The sequence below is a fragment of the Urocampus carinirostris genome, chromosome 19, assembly GCF_059441175.1.
Source record: "Urocampus carinirostris isolate Australia breed hairy pipefish chromosome 19, RoL_Ucar_1.0, whole genome shotgun sequence".
Taxonomy (NCBI): Eukaryota; Metazoa; Chordata; class Actinopteri; order Syngnathiformes; family Syngnathidae; genus Urocampus; species Urocampus carinirostris.
In genome coordinates, this window is record NC_142367.1 from 5,360,049 (window position 1) to 5,385,344 (window position 25,296).

General features: G+C 40.3%; 1 protein-coding gene and 1 long non-coding RNA gene across 3 annotated transcripts; one reads left to right on the top strand and one right to left on the bottom strand.

The window, feature by feature from the left end:
• Nucleotides 1-1,213: 1,213 nt before the first annotated feature.
• grb7 (growth factor receptor bound protein 7) lies at nucleotides 1,214-20,563 on the bottom strand. 2 transcript variants are annotated; one of them, XM_088323668.1, is made up of 13 exons: nucleotides 20,260-20,563; nucleotides 18,814-18,931; nucleotides 14,408-14,473; nucleotides 14,186-14,342; nucleotides 8,721-8,842; nucleotides 4,679-5,014; nucleotides 3,664-3,762; nucleotides 3,515-3,583; nucleotides 3,342-3,458; nucleotides 2,444-2,501; nucleotides 2,278-2,365; nucleotides 2,032-2,125; nucleotides 1,214-1,630 (listed from the first exon to the last, which is right to left on the bottom strand). In XM_088323668.1, exons 1-13 carry the CDS (start codon nucleotides 20,349-20,351, stop codon nucleotides 1,484-1,486), a joined length of 1,563 nt encoding a protein of 520 aa, XP_088179794.1. In that variant the 5' UTR covers nucleotides 20,352-20,563; the 3' UTR covers nucleotides 1,214-1,483. The 2 variants fall into 2 exon arrangements, with proteins under 2 accessions (XP_088179794.1, XP_088179795.1); XM_088323669.1 differs by lacking the exon at nucleotides 2,032-2,125.
• On the top strand, nucleotides 20,494-24,507 carry LOC148346973 (uncharacterized). The gene is made up of 3 exons (XR_015848013.1): nucleotides 20,494-20,703; nucleotides 24,023-24,248; nucleotides 24,336-24,507. It is a non-coding gene; the product is annotated as an uncharacterized LOC148346973 (long non-coding RNA).
• Nucleotides 24,508-25,296: the final 789 nt, after the last annotated feature.

The window sequence follows — 25,296 nt, forward strand, 5'->3', positions numbered from 1 at the left end:
ATCGGGAGACCAGAAAGCAATACATTACAGTAATCAAGCCGAGAAGTAATAAACGCATATTCAGCCATATTCAATCAATTTTGAAGGACTTTCGAACCAATTTATCCAGTAATATGTGTGGATCAAGTATTTTTCAGATCCACAAATATAGCAGTGACTAACAGATTCCATTTTTATCTTGTGTGTGCATTATTTTAAAATATATATAACTTCATACACATTTAATTGTGTGCCAAATCATTCCCCATTAAGGTTGCTTACATTTTCAGTTGCAGGAAGTGCTTCCCTTTACAATTTACCACTGAGAAACTACCTTTATTCCCCATAGCTCGTAATAGATACATTATCCTTGTATTATAACACATTTTATAATGCGCAGTCTAGGTGTAGCAAGTAAGTTTTCGCTTTTGCCTTACCCGTAAGGGGCAATGAGGCTTTGTAGGACAAGGCCAAACACATATGGCACCTGCCGTTGATTACAATGGAAGAAATGCAATTGCTAGGCGAAGCTACTAGAGCAGTGCTTGGTGGTTAAGCAGACTTGAGAAACTTGGCAAGAATTTTAAATATGTACTAGCACTTCACCCAAAATTCAAAAACATTACAATCCTTTATAACATTAAAACGCAAGATTCCTGATAAGACCCTTGCTGCTTGTTGTGTATGTATTCGAGGTCTCAACCCGACTTGTCATTCCCATGTATTTGACACTTAACTTACCAGTCAGATAACCCATTTTCTTACATCAGAGTAGGTGCTAGTATGGTGGAAAAGACAAACATGCAAGAGTCCCATATCAAAAGGGTGTGGGGCCCTATAGAGCAACATATCCCATCCCATCTCCCAACCCACTCCCCAAGGTGATGGTAGCACCCGGGTACGCCAATTCCACCCCTGGCAGCAGCTCCCATCTAAGAAACAATCCCATGACCCATAGCACGGCCACTGGGATGAACAATCACTCCTAGCCCAGTGACATGGGACAGAGCCAGCCCATCCTTTATATAGTGGTTATAAAGTGCAATCATTACGTAACCTATTACTGTGCTGAGCAAATGCGGCTTCAAAGTGAGGCGAAGAATCATTTGCCACATGTCAGAGGGCAATATTGAGCCCAAAGATTGATTTGGCGCACAAGTCAGCCCCAAGCAATAACAAATGATAGGATTAGCAAGCTAACAGCCAGTCAAGCCATGTTGAGCAGAAGTAATCAAACTTTCATATCAAATGTTTTATTCGTTATAAAAAGGATAAAAACATCAACACATACATTGACAAAAGGTTTAAAAGCGTAAAGGGGATTGGGTAAACAAATTGTGTCAAACAAGAGGACTTGATCTTGTTATTACATCACATGAACAACATGGAGGATAATGACAGAATAAAGCACATGATCTTGAAGGCCATCTGCATGCGTCCGTCTCTCCGTATTAAGATCCAAGGGCGGAGCCCAATAAAATGGCTCATTACAGCAGGTCAAAGTTCACGGTGTCACGCACACACACGGGTGCTTGAGGCAGACAGGCAGGATGCCTTTATTGATCTGGTGGAAGTCCACTAACTGCAAAAGGTCCGAGAACAGCGTCGCACCGTCGTCCATTGTCATGTAACGGCGACCGTCCTCCTCACACTGCAAACACACACGCCTTAAGATTGCAAGGTTTGGCCTGAAACCCAGCCCGATTCTTTATCTCAAATGCTCGCTAAACTAGAAATAAGATTCAGGATATATTCTTGTTTAACCATTTACTGGATGCCAGATTAAATACACATTTGTGGAGCCCTTTTCACCATGATGCCAAAGTAGTCAGTATTATCTATGATAGTGCCTAGTCTTGTACCATCAACCTCACCCTTGAGCCAATGTTAGGCCCAATAGGCTTAACTGGTCAATAGAATGTGCAAGAGTGCTTTAAGATTGGAATAAGTCAAGTAAGGAAGGTAACAGAAACCTAGCCATTTATCTCAAGTCTTCTATCCAATATCGAAGAGGCCTAATTTAACAGATATGCACACAAGTAGGGCGCTCACGGGAATGACCAGGAAGTGTTTAGTCTTCAGCTGGTAGCACAACGACAACACAAAGCATTCGCCATGCTGCTGACTAATACGGATCAGGAACATGCTGCCAAAACAAACATCAAAGCACACAAAAACGAAATTACAAGCACTCAAAAGAGCACAAAACACACAGATGCACCGTGTGATAAATGCTTGCATTGGAACTGCCAAAGTAGGGCATGGCGATGCAGTTGCCGTGGCGACTGGCTGGCTCACCCGTCGACGAGGCCCTGCCTCTCCATCAACTCTTCGGCTTGTTTCCGGGACACGGCGCCGTGAAACCAAGGCTGGCCGGCGTGGAGCGCTCCAGAGGCAACAAAAAAGAAATTACACATGCACTAAAGTTCCCCTGACAAAGATGACAGCAGTGGAAGTTACTTACTGGCAATTCCTGGGTTGGGGCTCAAGTTAGGCAGGTTGCTGCGCAGAATTTCCCGACGCTGAAAAGAATTTAGTTGAGGTCAAAGTGTGAAAATGACATCAGTTATGATACGTTTTCTGATGTCAAATCGTGTACACTCTTGTACCATTTTTTGCACAGGAAAAACGTTTTGAAAAAGGTAAAAAAATATTTTGTTGCACTAATCGTCTATTTTGTCTCCAATACAAATAATCTTGGTCACTGGTAGCAGTAAAAGGGAATGGAAACATTCTGGTTTATTTGTTACAAGTACAACTAAAGTTTCTGTCACAAAATCCTGCACTGCTAGGAAACACTAACTGCAAGTAGGGAAACGAAGCTGCTGAAAGGGCATTACGGTAAACATTTGGTAAATAAAATTAAATCAGTTACACAATTTATCATTGTTTTAATTCTACATAGTATGTCTTACAGCGAGTAAATAAGGTTTATTATTGCTAATGAATTAATCAGGGGAGCAATTGGCTGAGGTTAGCAGGTATGCTTATGCAAGGTAATTGCCCTTCCTCCCTGAAGTTTATAGTTTAGAATACAATCAAAATAAGGAGAAATTACAATGGATTTTTAACTTGCAAACAGAACAGGGAAAGAGCTAAAACCTCAGATAAACAGGTATAATACGTTTATTTGTTAAAAAAAAACGTGAGCCTGAAAATAAGGTTTGTTCTTTGGTTTCAATGTGTAATAGTTTCTTTAATAAAAAGTTTCCAGATTTCGACTAGGAACGCAACGCATGCCAAAAACAAGGAATTACTGTAGTCAAAACAATGAATAGTGCACAATAGTCAGAACCATGAGCTGGCATCCCAAGTAATTTACTTTAAAAATGTGCAACATTAAAAACCAAATTATCACTTACCCTCCACGTTCGCCCTTCTTCCCATTCTATACGTTCGGCCTCGCTCGGGTTCTCGATGACGCGACCGCCGGAACTCGACGAAAAGTCCATGGCCACCAGACTGGTCTCTGATTTTGCCTGCAAACAAATACTTTCAGTATGCGCTTGTGCACTGGTGTGTAGGTTTTGCTTACTTTGCCATCAGTCAGGTTGGTTTTGTCCACACTGGACTGTTGGAAATTACACTGCAGCTGCTTCCCATGCTAAAACACATAAGTCAGTTAACAATTGGTTAAGAATTATGTTTTAAAAGGAAGTAACCAGAAACTAATTGCTGTCCAACCTTAAACAAGCGGAAGGCTGAGGTCCAGCAGGTTCTGGTCTGATCACTGTCCGCGCAAAACATCTTTACATGGTGGAGGCGGACTGGACTTCCTGAAGGCTGAACGTACATAAAAAAATATAAGTTGACAAGACGCCCCAGTAATGTACGACGGCAACTAGGGCTGCAACAATCAGTCGACAAAAACTATAGTAGAAATGATCGACAATAAAATTTTAGACCATTGTTGCCAGATGTTCAACAAATTGAAGCATTTCTACACGAATATAATCTCTGCTTAGTCACTCATGCGTAATAGGATGTCTTGATCAGTAGCGAGCATACAGATATCGCGGCGTACCAAGTACCAAAACTTCATGTTTGGTAGCATGTTAGCAGCCAATAAAAAGACTACAGTACGTGCAAAGTCTGCAAAACAGACCTTGTGCATCATTTAAAGATCACGAAAGCGTGACTTGCCTCAGTAGGAGCGAATGAAAGAAAAATGTGTTTTACCAGACTGCCTGACAAACATTTGTATTAAAAGCATGCAGTCCAAAGATCAAACGTCAGTTGTTAACGTTAGATTTCATACTGTTGAGAATTGTTTAGTACTTTTGACATACACTTAGAAGTTGACCATTGAATGTACTTCACAAAACTGACATTCGTGTTTACTGTTCAACTGCTGCAAATGGGCCGCTTGGTCCACATGGATAAAAAAGTTGCTTTGATTTCAATATATATATTTTGATTTTCCCTAAAAGCAGAGGGGTTTATTTGGGGATTTCCATCCCTCCCAACCGGGCCTAGTTGGTTTTACTTTTAGAATATGAAGTATGTCCAATAAAAGATGTTTTTCACGGTCCCAATTTTTCTTGAATTATTTTTCACCACACACTTGCATGAACCTTATCTAATTTAAGAAAATTTAATAATTATCTGATTATTTCAATAGTCTGACAAGTCGACTACTAAAATAGTTGTGAGTCGCAGCCCTAGCAGCAACCAAGCAAGGGTGTGGAAGGTAGGCAACCGTGATGGCAAAGCAGAAGTCCTGTGGCGCTGCGTAGAGTTTCCGCGCGTTTGCGACATTGTAGACGTGGAGGTCGCGCAAGTCTGCCACGTACTGCAGGTGTCGCGGTTCCTTGGAGGCCCCCTTGGACGAGCAGTAAAGGCCCGAACGGCGCAGGAAGAAGTGTGCACGCTTCCAAGACTTGCGTGCAGAATCCTTCGCGTGGAGGAAGCCTTGGATCTCAGGGCATGAGCCCGACTGGACTGGGTTCTGAAGTGATCCATTTAAAAGCTGTTGTGGCGTCATTTGCTTGCTTCCGTCAGCGCTGTCCGAGATCATAGCGTCCGGGAAAAAAAGCTGAGGGGAAGAAAAGAGAGAAAAAAAAAAAGAAAACCTATCACTTGAATGACGAGCCTGATCAATTATCCAGAAAAAGCTTTGCCCACACCTGGGCATTTTGCTTTTGGCGTAGAGGCAAGATTTTAGCCCTAATCCCAGCTCAAAATTAAAGTATTGCTTTTGTTTGGGCTGCTCTCTCAAAAATTATCCACCCTTCATTGTTGTTTCTCTGGAGGATTCGTGCAATGGAGTTCCTCTTTCACACCCCGCGTCAGCGTGCTCAGTGCGATTAGGCCAAAAACACTTACTGCTGCTTCCTCCTCAAATGAATTCTAAAAATTTGGGTTTACTTCCTGCAAGTTAATTGGTCAGGCTCTGGCTATTTTTTTTTTTTTCAGATAAGGGTGTGTGGTTTGAATTGTCCTTTAAAATTGCATATTTTCCTATATTGAATATGTGTTAACAATACTCAAGTTCAAAGAGCCTTCACACATTTTTCCACATGCCTATCAACTTTTACTTTTACCATCGGTGTTCCGGCCACAGCGCACTTTACACTGGAAAGGAGAGTGATTTCATGCACATGCTCAGTGTTCTTTTATTCTAGGATTAAAATGGTGAAGAAAGAAAATTACTATTTTGAATTCAGTACAAATGCTAACCCAAACTTCAAAAAAGTTTAAAAAGCAACAGTTCAACCAAAGAATTTCACATACTTATACGTGCAACAAGGAGCTTTCCAGAGGCTGCAATGATGATTCCAGCCAGAAGATGGCGTTATCAAGTAGAATATTTTAAGTTACCACTTTTAAGTCCTCATTTAACTTCAATGTTTGCATTTTCTCTTGCTATATTACAGAACTTTCACATTATGATTATTATTAATACAACTAGTATGCAACGTACTCCTGAGCAGAATGAGGCACACATTTCACTTGCCTCATGGAAGAAGGTGAAAGTAAACCAAAGATTCTGAATTGATGCACACCGCAACTCAAGTATTCTATCTATAGACCTTGGTGATATCCCTCAAGAGGGGTGACCGACAGCAAGACAAACACATACAATAAGAAAATAAAAGGGGAAAATAGCAAAAAACGCACACAAAAATGTTTGGACCATGGCCAACCCAAACAAGTTAGGCACCTCGGCACCTTAGTTGGTCATGCTTTCATCCCCCCCAGATGAAATGGGACACCAGAAAGCGGCCATGTCACTCGGGTCAGGATGACAACACACTTGTTCAACAGCAGGGCCCGACAGCTTTTGCTGGTTTACCCCTGCCGCATCATACGGGTGCCCAGCCCATCCTTAGCGCGTCCACAATCCCACTATCCTTTCACAACACCTCTCCACTCCTTTCTATCACCAACAAGAGCTCTAGCTTCCATTATATTTAGACCTCTTTCCTGCAGTGCACTCATAACACCATCCATCTACGTCAATCGTGGCCTTCCTTTTGGTCTTCCATTGACTTCTGATCTGTAGATCCTCTTCAACATTCGCTCCTCATCCATCCTCTCCATGTGTCCAAACCAACCGAGTACTCTTATCCACACGCTTGCCCAGTTCCGCGACTACCCCAGTTCTGTCCCTCGCAATATAATTTCTCAATCTATCCAATCTTGTCACTCCTAACATAGTCCTCAAACACTTCATCTCAAAAAAAATTTAATTTCCTTCTTAAATCTGCGTTCAGGCTCCAAGTCCCTGCACCATACGACAGTCGGCACGATCACTCATACAGTACCCTCGAAACATCCATACTCATGTTGCTCACTCTCCTCAGAGCACCCAAAGCCTTACTTCGCTCTGTCCAATACCTCGCACACCATTCCACCAACTGCAGCCACATCACAACACAGGTACCTAAAGAGTTCAACTTCTTCCAGCACCTGTCCATGCAACCTGATGTCTAACGTCATGCCCACCCCATCACGTAAACACTTCATCACCTTACTCTTCCCAACATTGACATAAGTTACGCCCATCACATACTCTTCCAAACTCCGTTATCAACCCTCTCAATGTTTCCTCAGAATCAGCCACAAGGGCCGTGTCATCTGCAAACAACAACCGACTTACCTGCCACACTGCTCCACTGTTGTCCATAACCTCTACCTCTCTCACCACACCATCCATGTACACATTAAACAGCCATGGTGACATCACACACCCCTGTCTCACACCAGTCAACACAGGGAACCACTCCCTTGTCTCACTCCCTACTCTTACATATAAAAATTCAATGCTTCCAACAGCTTTCCACCCACTGCATACATTACCATCACTTGCCACAACGCCTCTATCAACTCTGTCATACGCCTTTTCCAAGTCCATCTATCCATGGAAGCCAAACAAACATCCTTGCCTTTTGCAAAATATCTCACACACCTGTCGTACTGCAAACACCTGATCCACACATCCTATTCCTTTTCTGAAACCAATCTGCTCCTACATCACCACTTCAATCTTTCTCAGGGGACTGAAAGGTCTTGCAAACCCTAGTTATAGGGTCACTAAATGTGAGAGGATGTGGAAGTAAAGTGACTGAGTGGAAGAAAGAGGAGATCGGAAGGATGACTAAAAAGAAGGTTGATGCGTTAGCCTTGAGTGAAACAAAGATTAAAGGACAAGGTGAATTACAGCTTGGAGGTATGTATGGTAGAAGGTCTGGAGTTACGGGTGGACATGCTAGAGGAGTGGCTGTGCTTGTGAGTGAGAAAGCAAAGAACTCAAGTATTAGCAAGCCAAATCATCCAGTAATGGTTTTTCCTCGTTGTGTGGACTTTATCTCGTAATGAATACCTCTATTGGTGCTTATATTCAAAAGGAGTTTGTAACATATTGCCGTGCTGAGGCAGATGCAGAGTGAGGCAGGAAATCATCTTGCCTCATTGCAGACGGCGATACGGAGACATTAAGGCGCACCCATGAGCCACGACCAATAGGATTAGTGATAATGTTAGCAGGCTAACAACAAAACAAGCCATCCAGTAATTATTTTCTCATTTTATGGACCTTTTTTTTTATAGAGTATTCAAGGTTTTAGTGAAAAAGCCTAGATGGTAGGGCGCCCGCTCTAAGACTGGGAGGTCGCTTGTTCAAGCCTCGGCCGAGTCATACCTAAGACTTACAACATTGGTACTCATTGCCTCCCTGCTTGGCGCTCAGCATTTAGGGTTGGAATTGGGGGGTTTGGTCACCTAATGACTAAAATGGTTGCGCCCTTTTTGGCTGCGGATGCATCGGCTCGCTACAGTTTAACTGTACGGGTCAGATGTATCGACATTTTGTTCTGTGTGCATTGTTGCATAGAATGACAATAAAGTAAATTCTATTCTATTCTTAAATTCTAAAAGGAGCAGCATAATAGGCTAAGACAGCTTTTTTTCTATGCTAGTTTGTACATCGTTTTCTTGATCTGCCAATCAAATAATGGACATGTGGTTTCATTTATTTTTAATCTGACTGCCTCACCAAACACGAACCTCACATTTCACTGCCCCAAATAAACCCTTACAGTGGGGCTGTATTCAGCCAATGTATTCTAAATTTTGTCCAAAAATGTAAGCCTTGCAATTTGTAAAACATCTTTTAGGGTCTTTCTCACGACTGTACAACCTATTTTTGCAGGGTTGGATCATGCTGTGGGAAAAGCAGCAAATTTGATACAATGGTGTGATGATATCACAATGACATAACTCCAAGATGACATTCGTACCGCAGGTTTTCGGAAGAACTCGTACTTGGCGTAATTCTTGCGGAAGACAAGTCGGGCATCGGCCTTTAAGGCCCAGCTGGACTGAACCTCTAGCACAGCCTCGTGATCCTCCAAGCAGCGTTCTGTGGAGACATGCGAAAACAATGTCAAGACGTCTACTTACAGTGGTATGAAAAAGTAGCTGAACCTTTTGAAAATTATCACAATTATGCATAAAATCCCCATCAAATAGGTTTTTATCTCTAATCTGACATTTGCAAAAATCACACATATAAATAATTGCATCATCTAAAACCAACCAAACATAGGTTCATATTTTAATGATCGCATGCAAACAATGATAAAAGGGGTAGGAATGAGTAATGGATCATTTAATACTTCTCTCCACCTTCCTGTGTTAGAAAAGCTCCCTTTTAAAAGTAGGCATGACAGGAACCAGGCAGGTATGAGTTTTAAATCAGCGGGTTTGCGTCATCAGCCGGACCCCAAAAGCCAAGAGAAATAACTGCTCAAAATGTAGTAATGTGATCTTATTGACTACCTTTTCAAAAGAATGTTTTTAATACAAACTCATAATGCTAACCTTTTACTGTATCATACTTTACTTTTTATTTCACATTATGTTTTGGTCTGTAGTTTTATTTCTACATTTCCGCGTTTCCTCATTTGAGCGGACATAATTGATTTGATTTATTGCACTTATTTCGTTGCCCCAATAAGGGTCTCAATATGAACATTCTATTTAGTTTTTTGAATCCTCAATAAAAATGACAAACTATCGGATTTCTTCATTGCATGGCTTTAATTTTATAAAAGCAATGTAACATACTGTGAATCGTTATTGTAATAAAGCTTACTTAACGGGCAGTACCCTACAACAGTAGCCACGTGAAATGAAATGACACGTGGCGCATCATTCTCTACAGGATGCACTCCATGCACTTTAGTAATTTTGATAGTTGGCTAATATTGCTAAGATGGATACAGTAAATACAGTACAAGGCTGATATCAGGTTTTTAAATTGGTAGCCTGGAGAGGGATGGGCGCCACAATAACAAATATGCACCGACATCTAATCAAAATTGTGATGCTACGTAGTGCGAATATGCAATCACAAGGCACTGCGGGATGAGCCTTGTGCGAGCAGACGGCAACAATAAAAAGCTCCCCAGAAGAGGACGCCATTTAAGGTTAACCACTTCACGGTACTGTAAAATTTGCCTAAAGACGTACCCAAAATAAATTGAAAGTTGTTCTCGAACCGTTTCGAGAATAAGTAGTTTCAATCACTTTTTAAAACATGCTGAGGTTTTGTCCCAAACTGAAATACTCTCTGCATTAGGTACTATCATTGAGTAATGAGAGTTGGAACACACAAAATGGAGGCTTTTTATTCTCACCTAAATTTTTGTTCTGTAATTAAATGCCTGAAGATGAATTTTGCATTGGCATCTTAGTTGGAAAATAGGTGAGACAATAGTTTAAGGCCTTAGCGGGTACCTTTTCAAATTTGATCACAATCTGAAAAACTAAACATTGTATTTCACACATTTCCCAAGGGTAGGTTTAGCCATTTCCAAAAGTGGCCCTTTGTAGATGACCAGTTGACAACATTAAACCTTTTCAAATGTGTATTTTACTTCGGCCAATTTTTAGACATTGTAAATGTTTGACTTATTTTCAGAAGTCAAATAAAGGGTTATGCACTTACATGGAACAATGATGCAGGAAAAAAAAATCCCTAATTGCTTTGCGCATGTGTAATTTCGGCTCTTATTTGAATACACATGGAAAAACTGTATACATTTATGTTGGAAATTTCTTTGGCTAACGAATGTGTTAATCATTGTTCAAACCGGTTACTACTGGCTAAAGATATCCAGACCTATTGAAGTGAGCTCCCTTTTATCAAATGGGCCTTTGTAGGCCAATATGGGCTGTGGACCATATAAAAAGCCCACTATTGGCCGAGAAGGGTGTCAATCTAAAGGTCAGAGGCCAACTACCATATTGGGAATAATTTTACGAGTCTTTATTTCATAAGTTTGGGAGGAAACAAAGGACTTTGAAAGAACGTCAATAAAAACCTGGCGAGCTTTTGTGGCAGCTTTCTTATCTGTGGGCATTATTGTGTGTTTTGGAGTAAATGTTTTACACTGATGGATTTTCAGGATTGTCCCGGATGTAACTAAGCCATTTTTGAATTCATTCATCGATTGTGATGGCCAAGGAATGCAATTTGTGAGTTGCGCCGGCTTTAGTTTTTTGGTTTCTCATTTCAGACTGACCATGACTATTTTGAAATTGTGATATCTTTAATCCAAGAGATTAAGCTTTCCAATGATATTTGGCATGACATTTCAGTGACTGGTGACATCGTACAGACCCATAGTTGTTCATCAAAAGTGTTGGCAGGCGAGAAGAATGTTGTGAAGTTTAAGAATGTCAATATGATTAACCCCAGTGTTGATTTTACCTTTGAAAAGTGATGGGTCCCGGGGAGTCACATGCTCAAAAATCTATGGGTCCCAACAGAGATCAATGGGTCCCCAAAATGTAGTGTTAGAGGTTAATTTTAAATCTGCGACAAATTTCTATTTGTTTTAATCATCACAGTTTATTGGTAATACAAAGCAGTTATCACTTCAGATTTCTCAGTTCACAAAAATATTGTACATTATACAAAAATAATATTAGTCTATATATTCATGCACTTTTAATCGTCACAGTCAATTGGTAATACAAAGCAGTTATCACTTCAGATTCTTCAGTTCATATATTCTTCGTGGTTTGCTGTCCCACCACAGTTGTAATGCCTTCTCAAGGTCCAATCCATTATCCTCCTCATAGCGTCACCAGGAATATAATTTAGTCCATTTTGGCAGAAAAGGCCTTTTCTTGCTAGGATTATTTTGTTTATCATTTTTTTTTCGTCTAATCGTTCGCTTCAACACATGTGTTTTCCTTGCCTCCGATCTTCTGAAGAATTTCTCCGCCCTTTTTCTTGTGCCGGAATTTTTGCCGTTATCACTTTCTGCATTATGTTTCGACTTATTACCGACACTGAAGAAATCTCCAATTTTGTGTCGATTTTCATCTAATACTAACTTTTTTCAGAGGCACTCATACCTGTCAACCTCCATGCCCTTACAAACTGTCGTATTTTCCCTTACAAAATACAATATGTGTTTAATTATGTAGTTTAACATGTTATATTGTACATGCGTTTCCTTATATCATATAGATTGTTAATGAAGATTTTGTTGTGAGACAGTTGTTCGACACGAATGAGGTTTATTATAAAGAAAAAAGTTCAAAGATTAAGTAGCTTGGACTGTAGAAGGAAAAAATACATGCAAATATAATTAAGTAGAATACATTTTCTTATTCAAATTATTAGTATATTTTCTGCATTCAATTATTGTTGGTAATATACTAATTAAAGGGATAACCACAAAATTTATTTTCTCCTTTCATACTTCCTTTTTTTCTTAACTTCTTTATACAACATAATTCGTAATATAAAGCATCAAAGCGAGTTGAGCCGAAAAAGCCGGTTCTCTAAAAAGAGACGGACTTTCACTACGCAACTCGAACTCGTTTGACTTGATCAATTTGCCATTTTTGCGATAGTCTGTGTTTACCGGATGGTACCCATGATTGACAAATTTGTGTTTTTCAGTACAGATTTTCTTGTATGCCGTACACTTAAAATGCATAAACGTACTTTGCACGGCAAAAACGTACAGGTTGACAGGTATGCATACTTAACCTTCACTCAACGACAACCACCACAACAATGACGTAATCTCAAAGCAACGAGATCTCGTTTTCAGAGATCGGCGTGCAGACCAAAACTCGAACCGCGAGACGAAAACAATGGCGGATCTGCCTGACGAAAAGCTGAGTGCGGTAAATCTTTGTAAAAAAAAAAAATAAATAAAGTAATCTGGTAATAATGACAATTTTGTGTCAAAAAAGTTGCGTCCTGGGGACGCACGTTGATTTGACACTATGCGTCCCCAGCAAAAATAATGCGTCTAGGACGCAGGCAAACGAGAACACCATTAACTCCTCGTGTGGTCTTCAATTGAGGGACCATTTTTTTACAGCTTACATGGTAATTCGAGTAAAGCAAGCTTTCATTTTTCTACTGTTGGCCTGGAGAGGGATGGGTGCCACCAGGCTGTACTTGCCCAAGACACACCATCGGAAATTGTTTCCTTAAGACCCTGGTGGGTAAGGGATCCAACCAACCAACTGTTGGGACTAGTCTTGGAAAAGCCATGAAATTTACAATAACAAATATATAAATTAGGAAGATTTTTCTGAGTTAACGGCACAATGGCGGGTCATTTTGACCTTAGGACAACAGGAGGGTTAAGTACTCACCAAAAAACAAAATTAGCATAGAAAATGCACTTTTGTTTTAAAATCAAAATTGCAATATAGGTCTGATAATTCTATTTTATTTTTTTACCCAAAAATGTGCAGCCCTACTCCAGAAATTTCATTTTGGTCCAACATGGCTTTCATCATTTTGGGTTGCCCCTGCCTTAGGCAGAGGGTAAAGTTATTCCTCCCTCTTCTGTCAAAAATCACTAAATGTTTGGGTGGTTTTGATGAAAGCAGACAGTTTTTTCATTGTGTAATTTTGACAAAGATCAGATCACATTTGATGCAGAAATTTAAGAATTTCCCAAAAAGGTTCAGATACTTTTTCATAACGCTATACAGTGGAACCTCTGTTCTCGACCATAATCCGTTCCAGAGCCCTGTTCGAAAACCGATTTGGTCGATCACCGAAAATCGTTTTTGCCATTAAAGGTAATGTAAAATCATTTTAATCAGTTCCAAATGCTTGAAGGCTTACCATGAACGTAAACATGAAACTAACCCAGGCTAATCGTACGTTCGTGTTAGCGTATCTTAGGTACAAAAGATTACGCTAACACGAACGTGTAAAAATAAAAAAATCAGGTCGTTTACACGTTTAAAGGATAAAGAAAAGATTTATGAATAGGATTTCTCACCTTTGTGGTGGTCTGCAGAAGCCATGTTCTATTCCCTCGAAAGAAGGGAAACTCGCACATCTTTATATTTTGCCATTATTTCTTTCTTAAATGCAATAGTTGAACGCATTACTCTTCTTTTTTCACCTGTAGCAACTTTGCTGCTTGCACAGACCTTCTTCCGAGGCATAATTAGGGGTTAAAACACTCCGTTCATCGATAATAAAAACGAAAGCAAAAAAAGTGCGCGCTCACGTGACAACAGTTCTTCACGACACCCGTACGCCGCTCAGCATCGCCCATAGCGTACCGGCGTTCGAACTCCAATTTTTTGAACGAAAAGCGAAGCAAGAATTTCTCGAAATTTTTGGTCGAGAACCGATTTGTTCGAACTGAGAGGCGTTCGAAAACCGAGGTTCCACTGTATGTGTGTGTGTGTGTGTTTGGGTTACCGAGACCGAGCGCAGGATGGACTTCCATGAGGGCCCAGTTCTCACGCTCGCTGCAACGCGTCCTGTTCACCAGCATTTGACACACATCCATTGCCGTAGTACCGTCACTCACGCGGAGCAAGCGGCCTTGCTCATCTTCACCAAAAACTTTCAGCAGCTGACGCACAAATGCAAAATCACAGTCAAGATCAAACCGTGTTGGCATGTGTGTGTTGCACTCACTTTGCCATCTGTGAGGTTTGGACCAGGTGGACTCTGAGGCATCCAGTTGGTTGCTTGGGTGGTACACTGCAGCTCCATGAAAACACATGATTTTATATCTTGGTTAAAATATCAAATTAATTCCTAACCCCCATAGGCAATGTTGGGACTAATATTATCCAGACAAAAACTCACCTCTTCAAACTTGCCTTTTCTTGACTGTCTGCCTCACATACCGCCACCATTTTAACTCTACAGTGTTTAATTTGCCATTTCTTGCTTGTTTTCCCCTTGCTTTATTGTCGTGTCCTACTATATGTACAGCGACCTTGGGTGTCCTGAAAGGCGCTTTGAAGTACAATGTATTGTTATTACAAAGGAACACATTTTTGGTATGCTATCGCAGTAATCCCTTGCTACTTTACGCTTTAGTCATCACTGGTTGTTTTGTTTTTTTAATTGAATAGTCTTAATTGTCATTGAAATCAATGTAACACACATCGTGTTTTGCAACAGGCAGCAAATGTTATCACTTTGGCGGTTTGTAGGCGTGTGTTGGGTGGGCGTGACTGCATGCAGTGAAGGGATTGTGTATTTGTCAGTCAAGCAGCAAGGCACTCAAGTCAATGTTGCCACCAAAACCGATTGCAAAGCAAGGCAGGTCGATATTGAAAGTCACCAATTAAAACGGACTGAAGAAATTGTGATCAACAGCAGGTGCTCCGTGGATTATTTTCAGGTTCGGGAAGCAACTTTTGCTGCATCAGGAGAGAAGGAAACAGCAAGGCTGCAAAGTCCGGCCTACTGCTACGGCGAGGCTACGTAACAACTCACAAACTACCTCTGCCAAGCCTGTATCTCACAAACACAAGATCCATTACCAATGAAACAAATGACACGTGGGAACTGCTAAATTTGGGACGTTTATATTTTGAATCATCCCGGAGACCTGGCTATATTCAAAGACACCTGATGCTAGCGTGCAGGTAGCCAGAAGCTCTCCAATTTTGTAGGACAAAAATAGCATTCATTCAACTGTAATTCTTTCAGTGGTTTTATTTGAAGATCTTAAAGGTGTCATTTGGTTAGTCGTATACTTTCAGTCAGTAAGGACGTCAGAGGTTTGACCCTTGGTGCATTTATGAATGTGTGGCAGTACTTTACGGATTTTCACTTTTGGTTCTGCTAACCATTAACTCCGATAACCGATGGATTACAGTTTTGTACTTTAACCTAGTATTAATAAAATGTTGTCATTCGGCCATCACTACTTGGTGCATTACCATGTTAGTCCACCATTTTATAAAAACAAATCATTAAATATAGTGCCCTCTGACTGTAGAGTACTCTTTTAGGTAGGAGCAATTCCTAAAGGGTGTATATAGTTACGTCCAAAAAAAGAACTGAATAGATTTAGTGGTTCCCACAGATCAAAGCGGCAGCCTTTCCAGCAGCTCCCATGTTCTCGCACTTTTTGTTTTTATTGTCTGCTTCTATCTTCGGTGTTTTCCGTCTCGTTTGACAACTACACTTTGGATTACTTTCTATCCTATGGACATGGGTTTTAACACACAAAAATGCGTTTATTCAAGGAATTAACTCCTTGCCCTGAAGAATTCTCGTGCCGGCGTGATGAGGGAGCCCATCGTGGATGGAGAGCCGGAGCTAGCTAAGCGACTAGCGGTGTTATAAGCCTTCGGTACCGTCCGTAATCATGATAAATGGTAACTCTCTACCAAATAAGACAGACGACGAACTGGCTGTGCTGGTGGGAAAAACAAAGCGCACAGGGAGTGCAGTTTGCTGTGTTTTACGGAAACGTGGCTCACGTCTAGCATCCCGGACACCAACGTGGAGCCACCCGGACCGGAGCTACCCTGCTTCAGCGCTGTTAGACACGAAAGCCTGCGGGAAGCGGAGAGGAGGTGGACTCGCTAATACGCGGTGGTGTATGCCAGGGCACAAAGATTTCCATCTACTGCAGGGACGTCGAACTTTTGGACTAGCGTGTGACGTCATCCACTCCGCTAAACTACAACAAGCACCCCGAGGGCATCATGTTAATAAAAATCAAGGGAGACTGCTGGAAGTGTGAATTTCCCACTGGGGATGAATAAAGTATCCATCTGTATATACTCGTAGCCAAGCCAAATTTATAAATACAAATATTGAAATCAGGGAGTCAACTTATATGTGCATATTTGGTTGTGTGGCAACAGTAACAAATTGTAGTCAGAGCATGTGGAGGGCGACGTAGCCCTTTCAGGAATCCCAAAGTAATGCGAAGACAATGGGGGCAAACGCAAGCACACAGTTTACTGTGCTGAAGTTGTCTTTGTCAATTTGTGTAATACACCATGGTGAACAAAACTCAACCTTATAACACCAACCAAAGTCCTACTCATACCTCAACCCAAAACTCTCAAATTCTAAAAAAAATAAAAAAATAAAAGACTATCCACAAGGACCACTTTAATGTCTTAAGGACTACTGGTCTACAATGGTTGTAAAAATCCTGAGGCAAACATTTCCTAGCCCATTCCCCAATATTAAACCTCACAACCGCGTCATAAGAAACACACCCCAAAGCCCAACTCAAACAAAGTCCTAACCCCCAAAAATGAGTTTGTCCACATTAGGAACACCAAAACATCCTTATAAAGACTACTAGTCTCCACAATGAATGTGAAAAATACTCTAATAAGATTAATAAGAGTACACCTGCATTCAAAAGTGATCATCGGGAACTAAAACAGTGGTTTTGAGACACAGCTATCATAGGAAAGTACAAAAGGCCGTTAAAACAGTGGCCCAGTCCAGTCCGCCTCCAAGATGGGAGTGGCAAACCAGCCTGACAGGAAAGTTCACAAAGTCTGCCGAGCATTTGGATGAGCATTCTTACAAATGTTTTTGTATCAGTTAGGGATGTTTAACCATTTTTCCGACCGATCTCACTGTAGATCACCACATATTGAGTCATTGCACCTAAAAATTGTAAGATTTTATGCTCGAAAACCAATTCAGGCCCAAAATGTTAATTATTTCATTCAGGAAGTTGGCTCTCCCCCACTGATTTTTTTTTTTTTTTAAATACATAGTTATAGCTTTCCAATGGGGAAGAGTCTTTTTACTTGTGGTTGTGCCTTTTATTTTGGTGAACAAAAGTCCATTAACATCAGACCATGATTTTCTCACCTGTCACGCAACTAAATTCGAAAAAAAATAAATGTTACATCAGTTCAGTGTTAAATTACTTTCTCATTTAACTTCAATCTTTGGGTTCTCTTTTTCAATATTGCTAAGATTTCGCATTTGATTGCGAATATTATTAAAACAATCAGTATGCAACATTTTACTATGCCGAGTGTGGTACTCAATTCTCTAGCCTCATGGCAGGGGGCAATAAGACCAATGAGAGTTTATATTCAAATTGATTTAAAAAATAATTTACTATTTGTTGCGATATTTGCACCAGATATTTAGTAATTAAACTCTTAAAAAGTGTGAGTTAGGCTTGTTGATTTGTTTCAGAACTAATCAAAGAATTATACATTGAGAGCATATGACTCAACTCTTTCACCAGTGTGTTGTCATTCATCCACCATCAGACAAATGTAGCGGCGTGCTGGGCATTTCACACAAAGGCCTTAGAAGGTTCATTAATTTTAACCCTAAATAACTTTATTCTGGCAAAAAGAAAGACATCTGCCGTCACAGCCACGATTCATAAAATAACATCATAAATAACCTCTTAGATTGCACTATTATTTAGGATTTTAGCCGCATGTCACTGACCGAAAATTATTTATAATTGTGCACAAAATCCATCCTTTCCTCAGAAAGATTTATATTACTCAGTTTTGCATTTCAGCCCCATCAATGCTAATGCTGTAAGTCCAGGCTGTCCTGTCATATTTCTGGCAAGCCTTTATTCGATTTAGGGCTGAAAAAGTTAATTTCAATGGAAGCAGTGACACGGATTTTTTTCTTCCCATTTTTTGTTATAATGCTTTCATTACCCCCCTGCCCCCCTCTAGCCTATCATAGTTTGTGAAACTGGTGACGTTTCGTAGGCATGCTAGCAGGCGCTAGTTTGCCAACTTGAGATGTGATTGGCTAAACAGCTTTATCAAACACTGATGTCAAGGGCCTTCAGAAGTCGTTGGAGGCCCCAGGTAGATTTCTGAGCCTGGCAACAAGTAATGGCTGAAATGTGATGGGTTAAATGCTTAAATATAAAACCACACACCTGGAAGTAGCACGGCCAAGGAAAAAGCAATAAAAGCTAACAGACAATTTAAAATTAACTAAGTATACATGGACAAAATAAAATTATCACACGATTTAGTTTTTTTTTTAGGCCAGCAGAGAAGAGATCGCAGGCCCTAACGGCCCGCTACACAAATTACAATGAAGGGACAACTCACGTGTTTGTCCTCAGACGGGGCAGAGAAGGTCTCCACGGCAACAGGTGAGCAGGCAGGGCCACCCAACTCCGGGAAAGGATTGGGGACGGCTGGTGCCGACGACGACAAACGCTCCCTCCTGCAAGACAAACGGAAACGTTCGTGGGGTAGTGTGTAATCCGAAAAACACAAACTGTAAAAAAATAAATACGAACAAGACAGATCCCACCTCATGTTTATTTTGCATAACATGAGTCTCTCCTAAAGGAAGCAGACATAATTGTCTGCCATCTCTACAACTGGTACCCAAAAATCTTTAGCCTTGGCAAAAAGAACGAAGTGGTGCTTTTTGGGCTGTAGTTTGTAATGTGCTTTTAAGCATAGGTTTTTCGGTTGCACTATACCAGGGGTCAGCGACGCAGCAGCTCTTTAGCACTGCCAAGTGGCTCCCTGGTGCTTTTCCAAAAATGAAAAAAGATGGTGATATTTTTGTTTTAATTCTGTTTTATTGAACCTTGCATCATTCCAAACAAAATCACCATGAAACAGCAATACAAGGTCAACAAGAGAACATAAAGTGTAGTAGAAATACAGATTCTTAGGAACACATCTCATTTGGACACTAAAGATTCTACCTAAAAAAACAAATTCACTGAAAAAAATCCGAGTTTGAAAGCTTTGATATTTCTTGTGGATAAAAAGAAATGCTGCTATACATAGAATAACATTTCTTGTTTTGTATGAAAAGTCCAAATGTTATATGATCTCGGGATAAAGTGCTAGGAAAATTGGAGATGACAGGAGTGAGCTTGAGTTAAACAGCCAGCCAGAACGCTTGCATGATTGGACATAACATAGGGTTAGTGGTTTAAAGATCAATATTGCACATTTGTCGACCAATCATTTTTCTCAATACGAATTAAACATTGAGAAATGTATTTTGCCTGATATCAAATTTTAAAAGACGTGTGAATGAAAGTTTTTTTAACCACTAGGACGCACTAAACAATACACCCAGTCCCTTTAAGGCGCACTAGCCCTACACAAGATTTCAACCTTCTTGAGCATTGCAGCACCGTTACTGCGCCCCCAGGTAAGGCTAATGCCCACACACAATAAATGACCACTGGGTTTTGCATGCATTTAAAATCAAAAACAGGTCGATGGCGATCCAAACACAAGAAGAGGGCCAGAGCCAGGGGCGTTACACTGCCCACCCAAATAAAGCTTTGTGAGGGCTGTATAGAATAAAGCAAAAAGGAAAATAAGTGAAGAAAAAGCTGACAAAAGAATAAAGAGATTGAGCAGGGGAAATTTTTAAATAGTACTAAAGCAATAAAAATGGGAGGAAACGCGCGCAGGGGGGGGGTGTTAAAAATCATTGGGACTCATGCCTGGCTGGAGACGACCCAGGTCGAAGCAGTGAAAATCTCTTGCCTAATAGCATCGAATGATGTCACTACGCACCTGCAGGTAAGCGACGTCCCGATGCTAATCGGCTGAGAACGGCGAACTTCAAGCCGAGCCACGTCGCTTGGGGATTTCTTATTTTGCGACATCTTAGAAAAGTGACACAAGTCCTTGCGCCGGTTACCTCCACTCACGTTGTTCACTTGACGTCACCAAACGGGGCTGGTTAACGTTACTAGTAGGCGCTCGTTAAAATAAACATGAGAGACGTTCACATGAAGTTAAGTAAGCATGCAGTTGTCGGGATTTGTTCTCCTGCAATTAGAGTCCACTTCTCATTAGGCTTGTCGGCCAGCTGGCACACTCAGCTGTAAGTCATCAATGAGTAGGTGACGTCATCGACACCTTTGGCGGGCTGGCGTGGGAGGGAGGAGCCACGCGTGGTGACGTCAACAGGGGCGGACACAGGCGCCGAAAGAAAACAAGCTCAGTGGCCTTGAGGTATTTATTTATTTTATTTATTTATTTTAACTAAAAAAAATTTCTATTTGCTGACAAAGCTACAATATGAGGCTCGGGTATGGAGAGGTATGGGTGCCACCAGGCTGTTCTTGCTCAAGACACCTTACAGAAAATGGTGCCCCTACGACCCTAGTAGTTAAAGGATCCAACGAACCAACTAATTTACATCGAGTGCAGGCAGAAATGACCGCAGAACTTAACAAAGTAAAAGAATGGTTTGATAAAACTAATGTATCAAAAACAAAGGTTATGGTGTTTGGGAAATCCAAAAAAGACATTTGAATACCAAGAAAACGATCCCTATTAAGGCACCAGTTGGTAATATTTGACCACTAGATGGCACTGTGGTCTAGTGCGAAGGAAAACAAGTGCCACAGAGCGCAGTGTAGTGGCAAGATCCTAAATAAACATGGCAGCAACCTCTAGGTAAGGATTTCACTATGTAACAGAAATACAAATTTCTGGACCTTTAATTTCTTTTTTATATAAAAATTAACATTGGTATGATAGTTCATGTATGGTTGTCCAGCATTCATATCAATGTTTTATATTATAAGTGTTTTTGTACCAGTAGGACTCACTTAATATTACTCACTGTTTTTTCTTTAAGTGAATGATTAAGCCACATACTAGATGAGTTTATGTTTATGCTAATTGTATTTTTGTCAATGTCTAGAGAGGTCTGCTGAAGCTCGTTTAAAATGTTTTAGTAGTCAATTCAAGTCAAGTCATGTTTATTTGTTTATCCCTTAATCACAAGAAGTCTCAAAGGGCTGCACAGACCACAGACTATTATGACACCATCCCCTGATCTTAAATCTACATGAAGGCAAGGGAAAACTCAAAAACTTCAACATGAGGAAAATGAAGAAACCTTGAGAAGGGACTGCACATGAGGTCACCCCCCTTCCAGATTGACCAGGATGGATGTTGCAATAACATATAATACACAGATATTGAAAAAGCAGTTTTGGTGGGTTGCTTATATGCAATGTTGACTCCTATGCAAGTGAACATATATCAACCTGCATCTTATTTTTCTCCTGCACTCCTCTAAACGTTGTATCGGAGGCCAGATTCAATCTTTTAGCGGGCCTATACCGGCCCACGGGCCACCTCTTTGACACCCCTGGTCTAGTGATTACATAGTGGATTTAGGCTTACTGTTATCGTCATTAATATCAATGTTTTAATCTGGCCGGGAGACAAGAAAATTTTCAGACATCAAACTGGTCCGTGGTATAGAGAAGATTGCCAAACACTAGTCCAATCTAAAAATTTGTTAATTTGAATTAATATTGTGAATCAAATATTATCTATTGTCACACCAATAAGCTTTTAGATGAAAAGATGTTTTCAGTTTTTAAGTCTTCTCTAGTACTGGAAAAAAATTGGAATCTTTAAGTTTCAGTCGAAGCCGTTTTAAAGCGTTAATCATTGACAGGACTACAGAGATGATTTATCAAATTTGTTTTAATGTTTAGTGGTTAGCACTTTCGCCTAACACCCAAAAGGTCCCCGGTTTGAGACCAAGGGGAAACTTTTGTTGGCTTGGAGAGGGATGAGTGCCATCATGCTACACTCCCCTAAGACACACCACAGGAAATGGTACCCCTATGAATCTAGTAGTTAAGGGACCCAACCAACGCATCAACCAAATTTGGGGTACTTACTTTTGGGTTGTACACTTAGGCTATTGGAAGACTAATATGGTTTTTACTAGTTGTTAATAGAAAAGATTCAACACCAGTCTATTGATTAGGTTACTTCCAAAATGAACCAGTTTGGCTCATCTCTGAAGAGCGGGATGACCCCTAAACACTAAGAAAAAACAGCAACCAGATGATGAAGATGCTGCATCAGAATCAGATCAGGAGGCCTTTCCGGATACTGTAATCCATGGAAACCACTATCTGTTTCATGTGAGGGTGCAAACCTTTGCCTAAAAAATGGCCTGGAGAGGGATGGGCGCCGCCAGGCTATACTTGCACAAGACACACCACAGGAAGTGGTACCCCTACGACCATGGTGGTTAAGAAGATTCATATATCGAGATTTTCTTTGCGTATCATATGCTATATAGGTCCCAAGCAATACTATTAAAAGTTTGAAATGTCATTTTATTATTTTCTCATTTTCCTTTGTGGGGTAAATTGGTGTTTTCCCATTTTGATTTTGAATATGTCATCCCTGCAAGGAAAAATTTGTAAACAGAGGTTAGGAATTAAAAGCTTTTAGTATATTGTTCATCTGTTTTTTTTGTGTGTACAACTGTAATTACACTATTACCCATTATTGCACTGATGTCAATATTTGAAAAGTCATTTTGTCACGCAGGAATTTCAGTTGCTTGACTTTAGAGTTGCTTTGTAGAAAATGGTTCAAAGTTTAAATGAGTTTGAAGTTTACTAGATTGTCAAATTATAAATGTTATTACAATTACGTAGAATAGCTTTTAAAACATAGTAATTAATTTTCCGCAGAATATTATACATTATTCTCTGTAATATACTGAGCATAGTGACCCCCAAAACAGCTTTTTTTTTTAACTTTTCTTGTTTTTTTTTCCGTGTTTTATTTTATTTTTCCTTTTGTTCCCCGATTTCCTTTTCTTTTTTCCCAACTTTTTACGTATCTTTTTTTTTTTTTTTTTCCTTATTTCGTTCTGTATTCTTTCAGTTATTTTTTCTTCTTCTCTAAATTTTCCCAGCTTTTTACTTAGTTATTTATTTTTCTTATTTCTTGCTATTTGTTTTCCCCCCTAGCTTTTTACTTATTTTTCTTTATTATATTTTCTTTTTTAGTTGTTTTTTCCTCTTTTTAAGTAGTTTTCTGCATAATGTTAAATAAAAAATTAGTAATGCATAGATTAAAGGAACATAAACTATCTGAAGAGATGCTTGGAAGCCAAAAGAGACAGCAGTGTTAGTCTTGAGCAAGTACAGCCTAGTGGCACCCATCCCTCTCCAGGCCAACACGTTTCCCTCTGGTTTCGAACCGGAGACCTTTGGTTTGTTGCTTTTTATAATAAAAATTAATAAAGAAAAGAGTAATCTAAATTCAACCCAAAATGTAGTTTAATATTTCGTAACAAGGCACTACTGTTTTAAGAAACGTTTTAAAGTAGTTATTATAGGTAATGACACCACCTGAATCTTGGGCACCTTTCACACATTTAGCCTTCATATATTGTGTTTGTAACTATTCGTTATTGCCAGCCATATATGTAATATAAATTTCGTATCAAACACTGAAACGACTTTACAAAATCTAAAAATAATTTTAACATGTCCAAAAGAACGATTAAACCAAGCAGCGACTCCACTTCTTGAGGGTTCTCAGGGGGAACAACCTGGAACAGAAGCTGCTGGCGTCCATCTACAAAACCACAGTGAAAGGCATTCTGGCATACAGCGTCACCATGTGGTATGCTGGGAGCATGGCAGCAGTCAGGAAAAAAAACAGTAAGCAGCACAGCCCTGAAGTCATCTGCTGCTCTCTGCCCAATCTAGAGGACATTGCAGGTGTGTGATACCGCAGCAGAGCCATCAAAATTTAAATGACTCTTCCCACGCCAGCCGCCACTTCTTTAACCTGTTATCCTCTTGTAGGTGCAACAGGTTCCTCAAAACAATGACAACTTAGCTCAGAGACAGCTTTTTCCCGAGGGCAATCACCCCCCTAAACAGGGGTATGAAACTGAAAACATATTTTGGGTTCTTTTTTATTGTGACTGCCAAATGTTAATAATGCACATACCTGAAAATAAACTTATTATGACCTGCCTGGGGGATTTTGTTGCTAAAAGTTTTTGCACTTCTCTTCATTGCTCTATTACACTATTATTATGACTTAGGCCAGTCCATAAAAGCTATGTTTGTTTTTTTTTCTGCCTTTCTCTGATAATCCATCCATCATCTGCACCGCTTATCCTCAGTAGGCTCATGGGGGTGCTGGAGCCCATCTCAGCTGTCTTTGGGCAGTAGGCAGGGGCACCCTGAGCTTGTTGCCGGCCAGTCACAGGGCACACAGACAGACAACTCACTCGCTCATTCACACCTAAGGACAATTTGGACCAGCCAATTAACCTGACATGCATGTTTTCGGAATGTGGGAGGAAACCAGGGTCCCCGGAGGAAACCCACGCAAGCACGGGGAGAACATGCAAACTCCACACAGGAAGGTTCGATCTCATGACCTCAGAACTGTGCCGCACATGCGCTAACCACTACGCCGCCGTGCTGCCCCGTATGTGTAATAGTTTGTAAAAATATTGTAATTGTTGTTTTTGCTCTTTTTCCCTTCTTTTCTTTTTTCTCCTTTTCTTCATCTCCTCTTTATATCTTTTTTTCCCCCTTAATTTCCCTTTCCCCCCCTGTATTTTATTTTGTATTTTTTTTTTTTAAATTTATTTTTTAATATTAAACTCAAACTCCCCATGGGGCCATGAGTTTGAGACTCCTGCTTTAGGCATTGTAGCTATGGTTGATAGTCAAGTCACATTATTCTTATTTGAACATTTTCGAGTTGATACATTTTGGGGTTGTAAACTTTGAAATACTTTGTAACAGA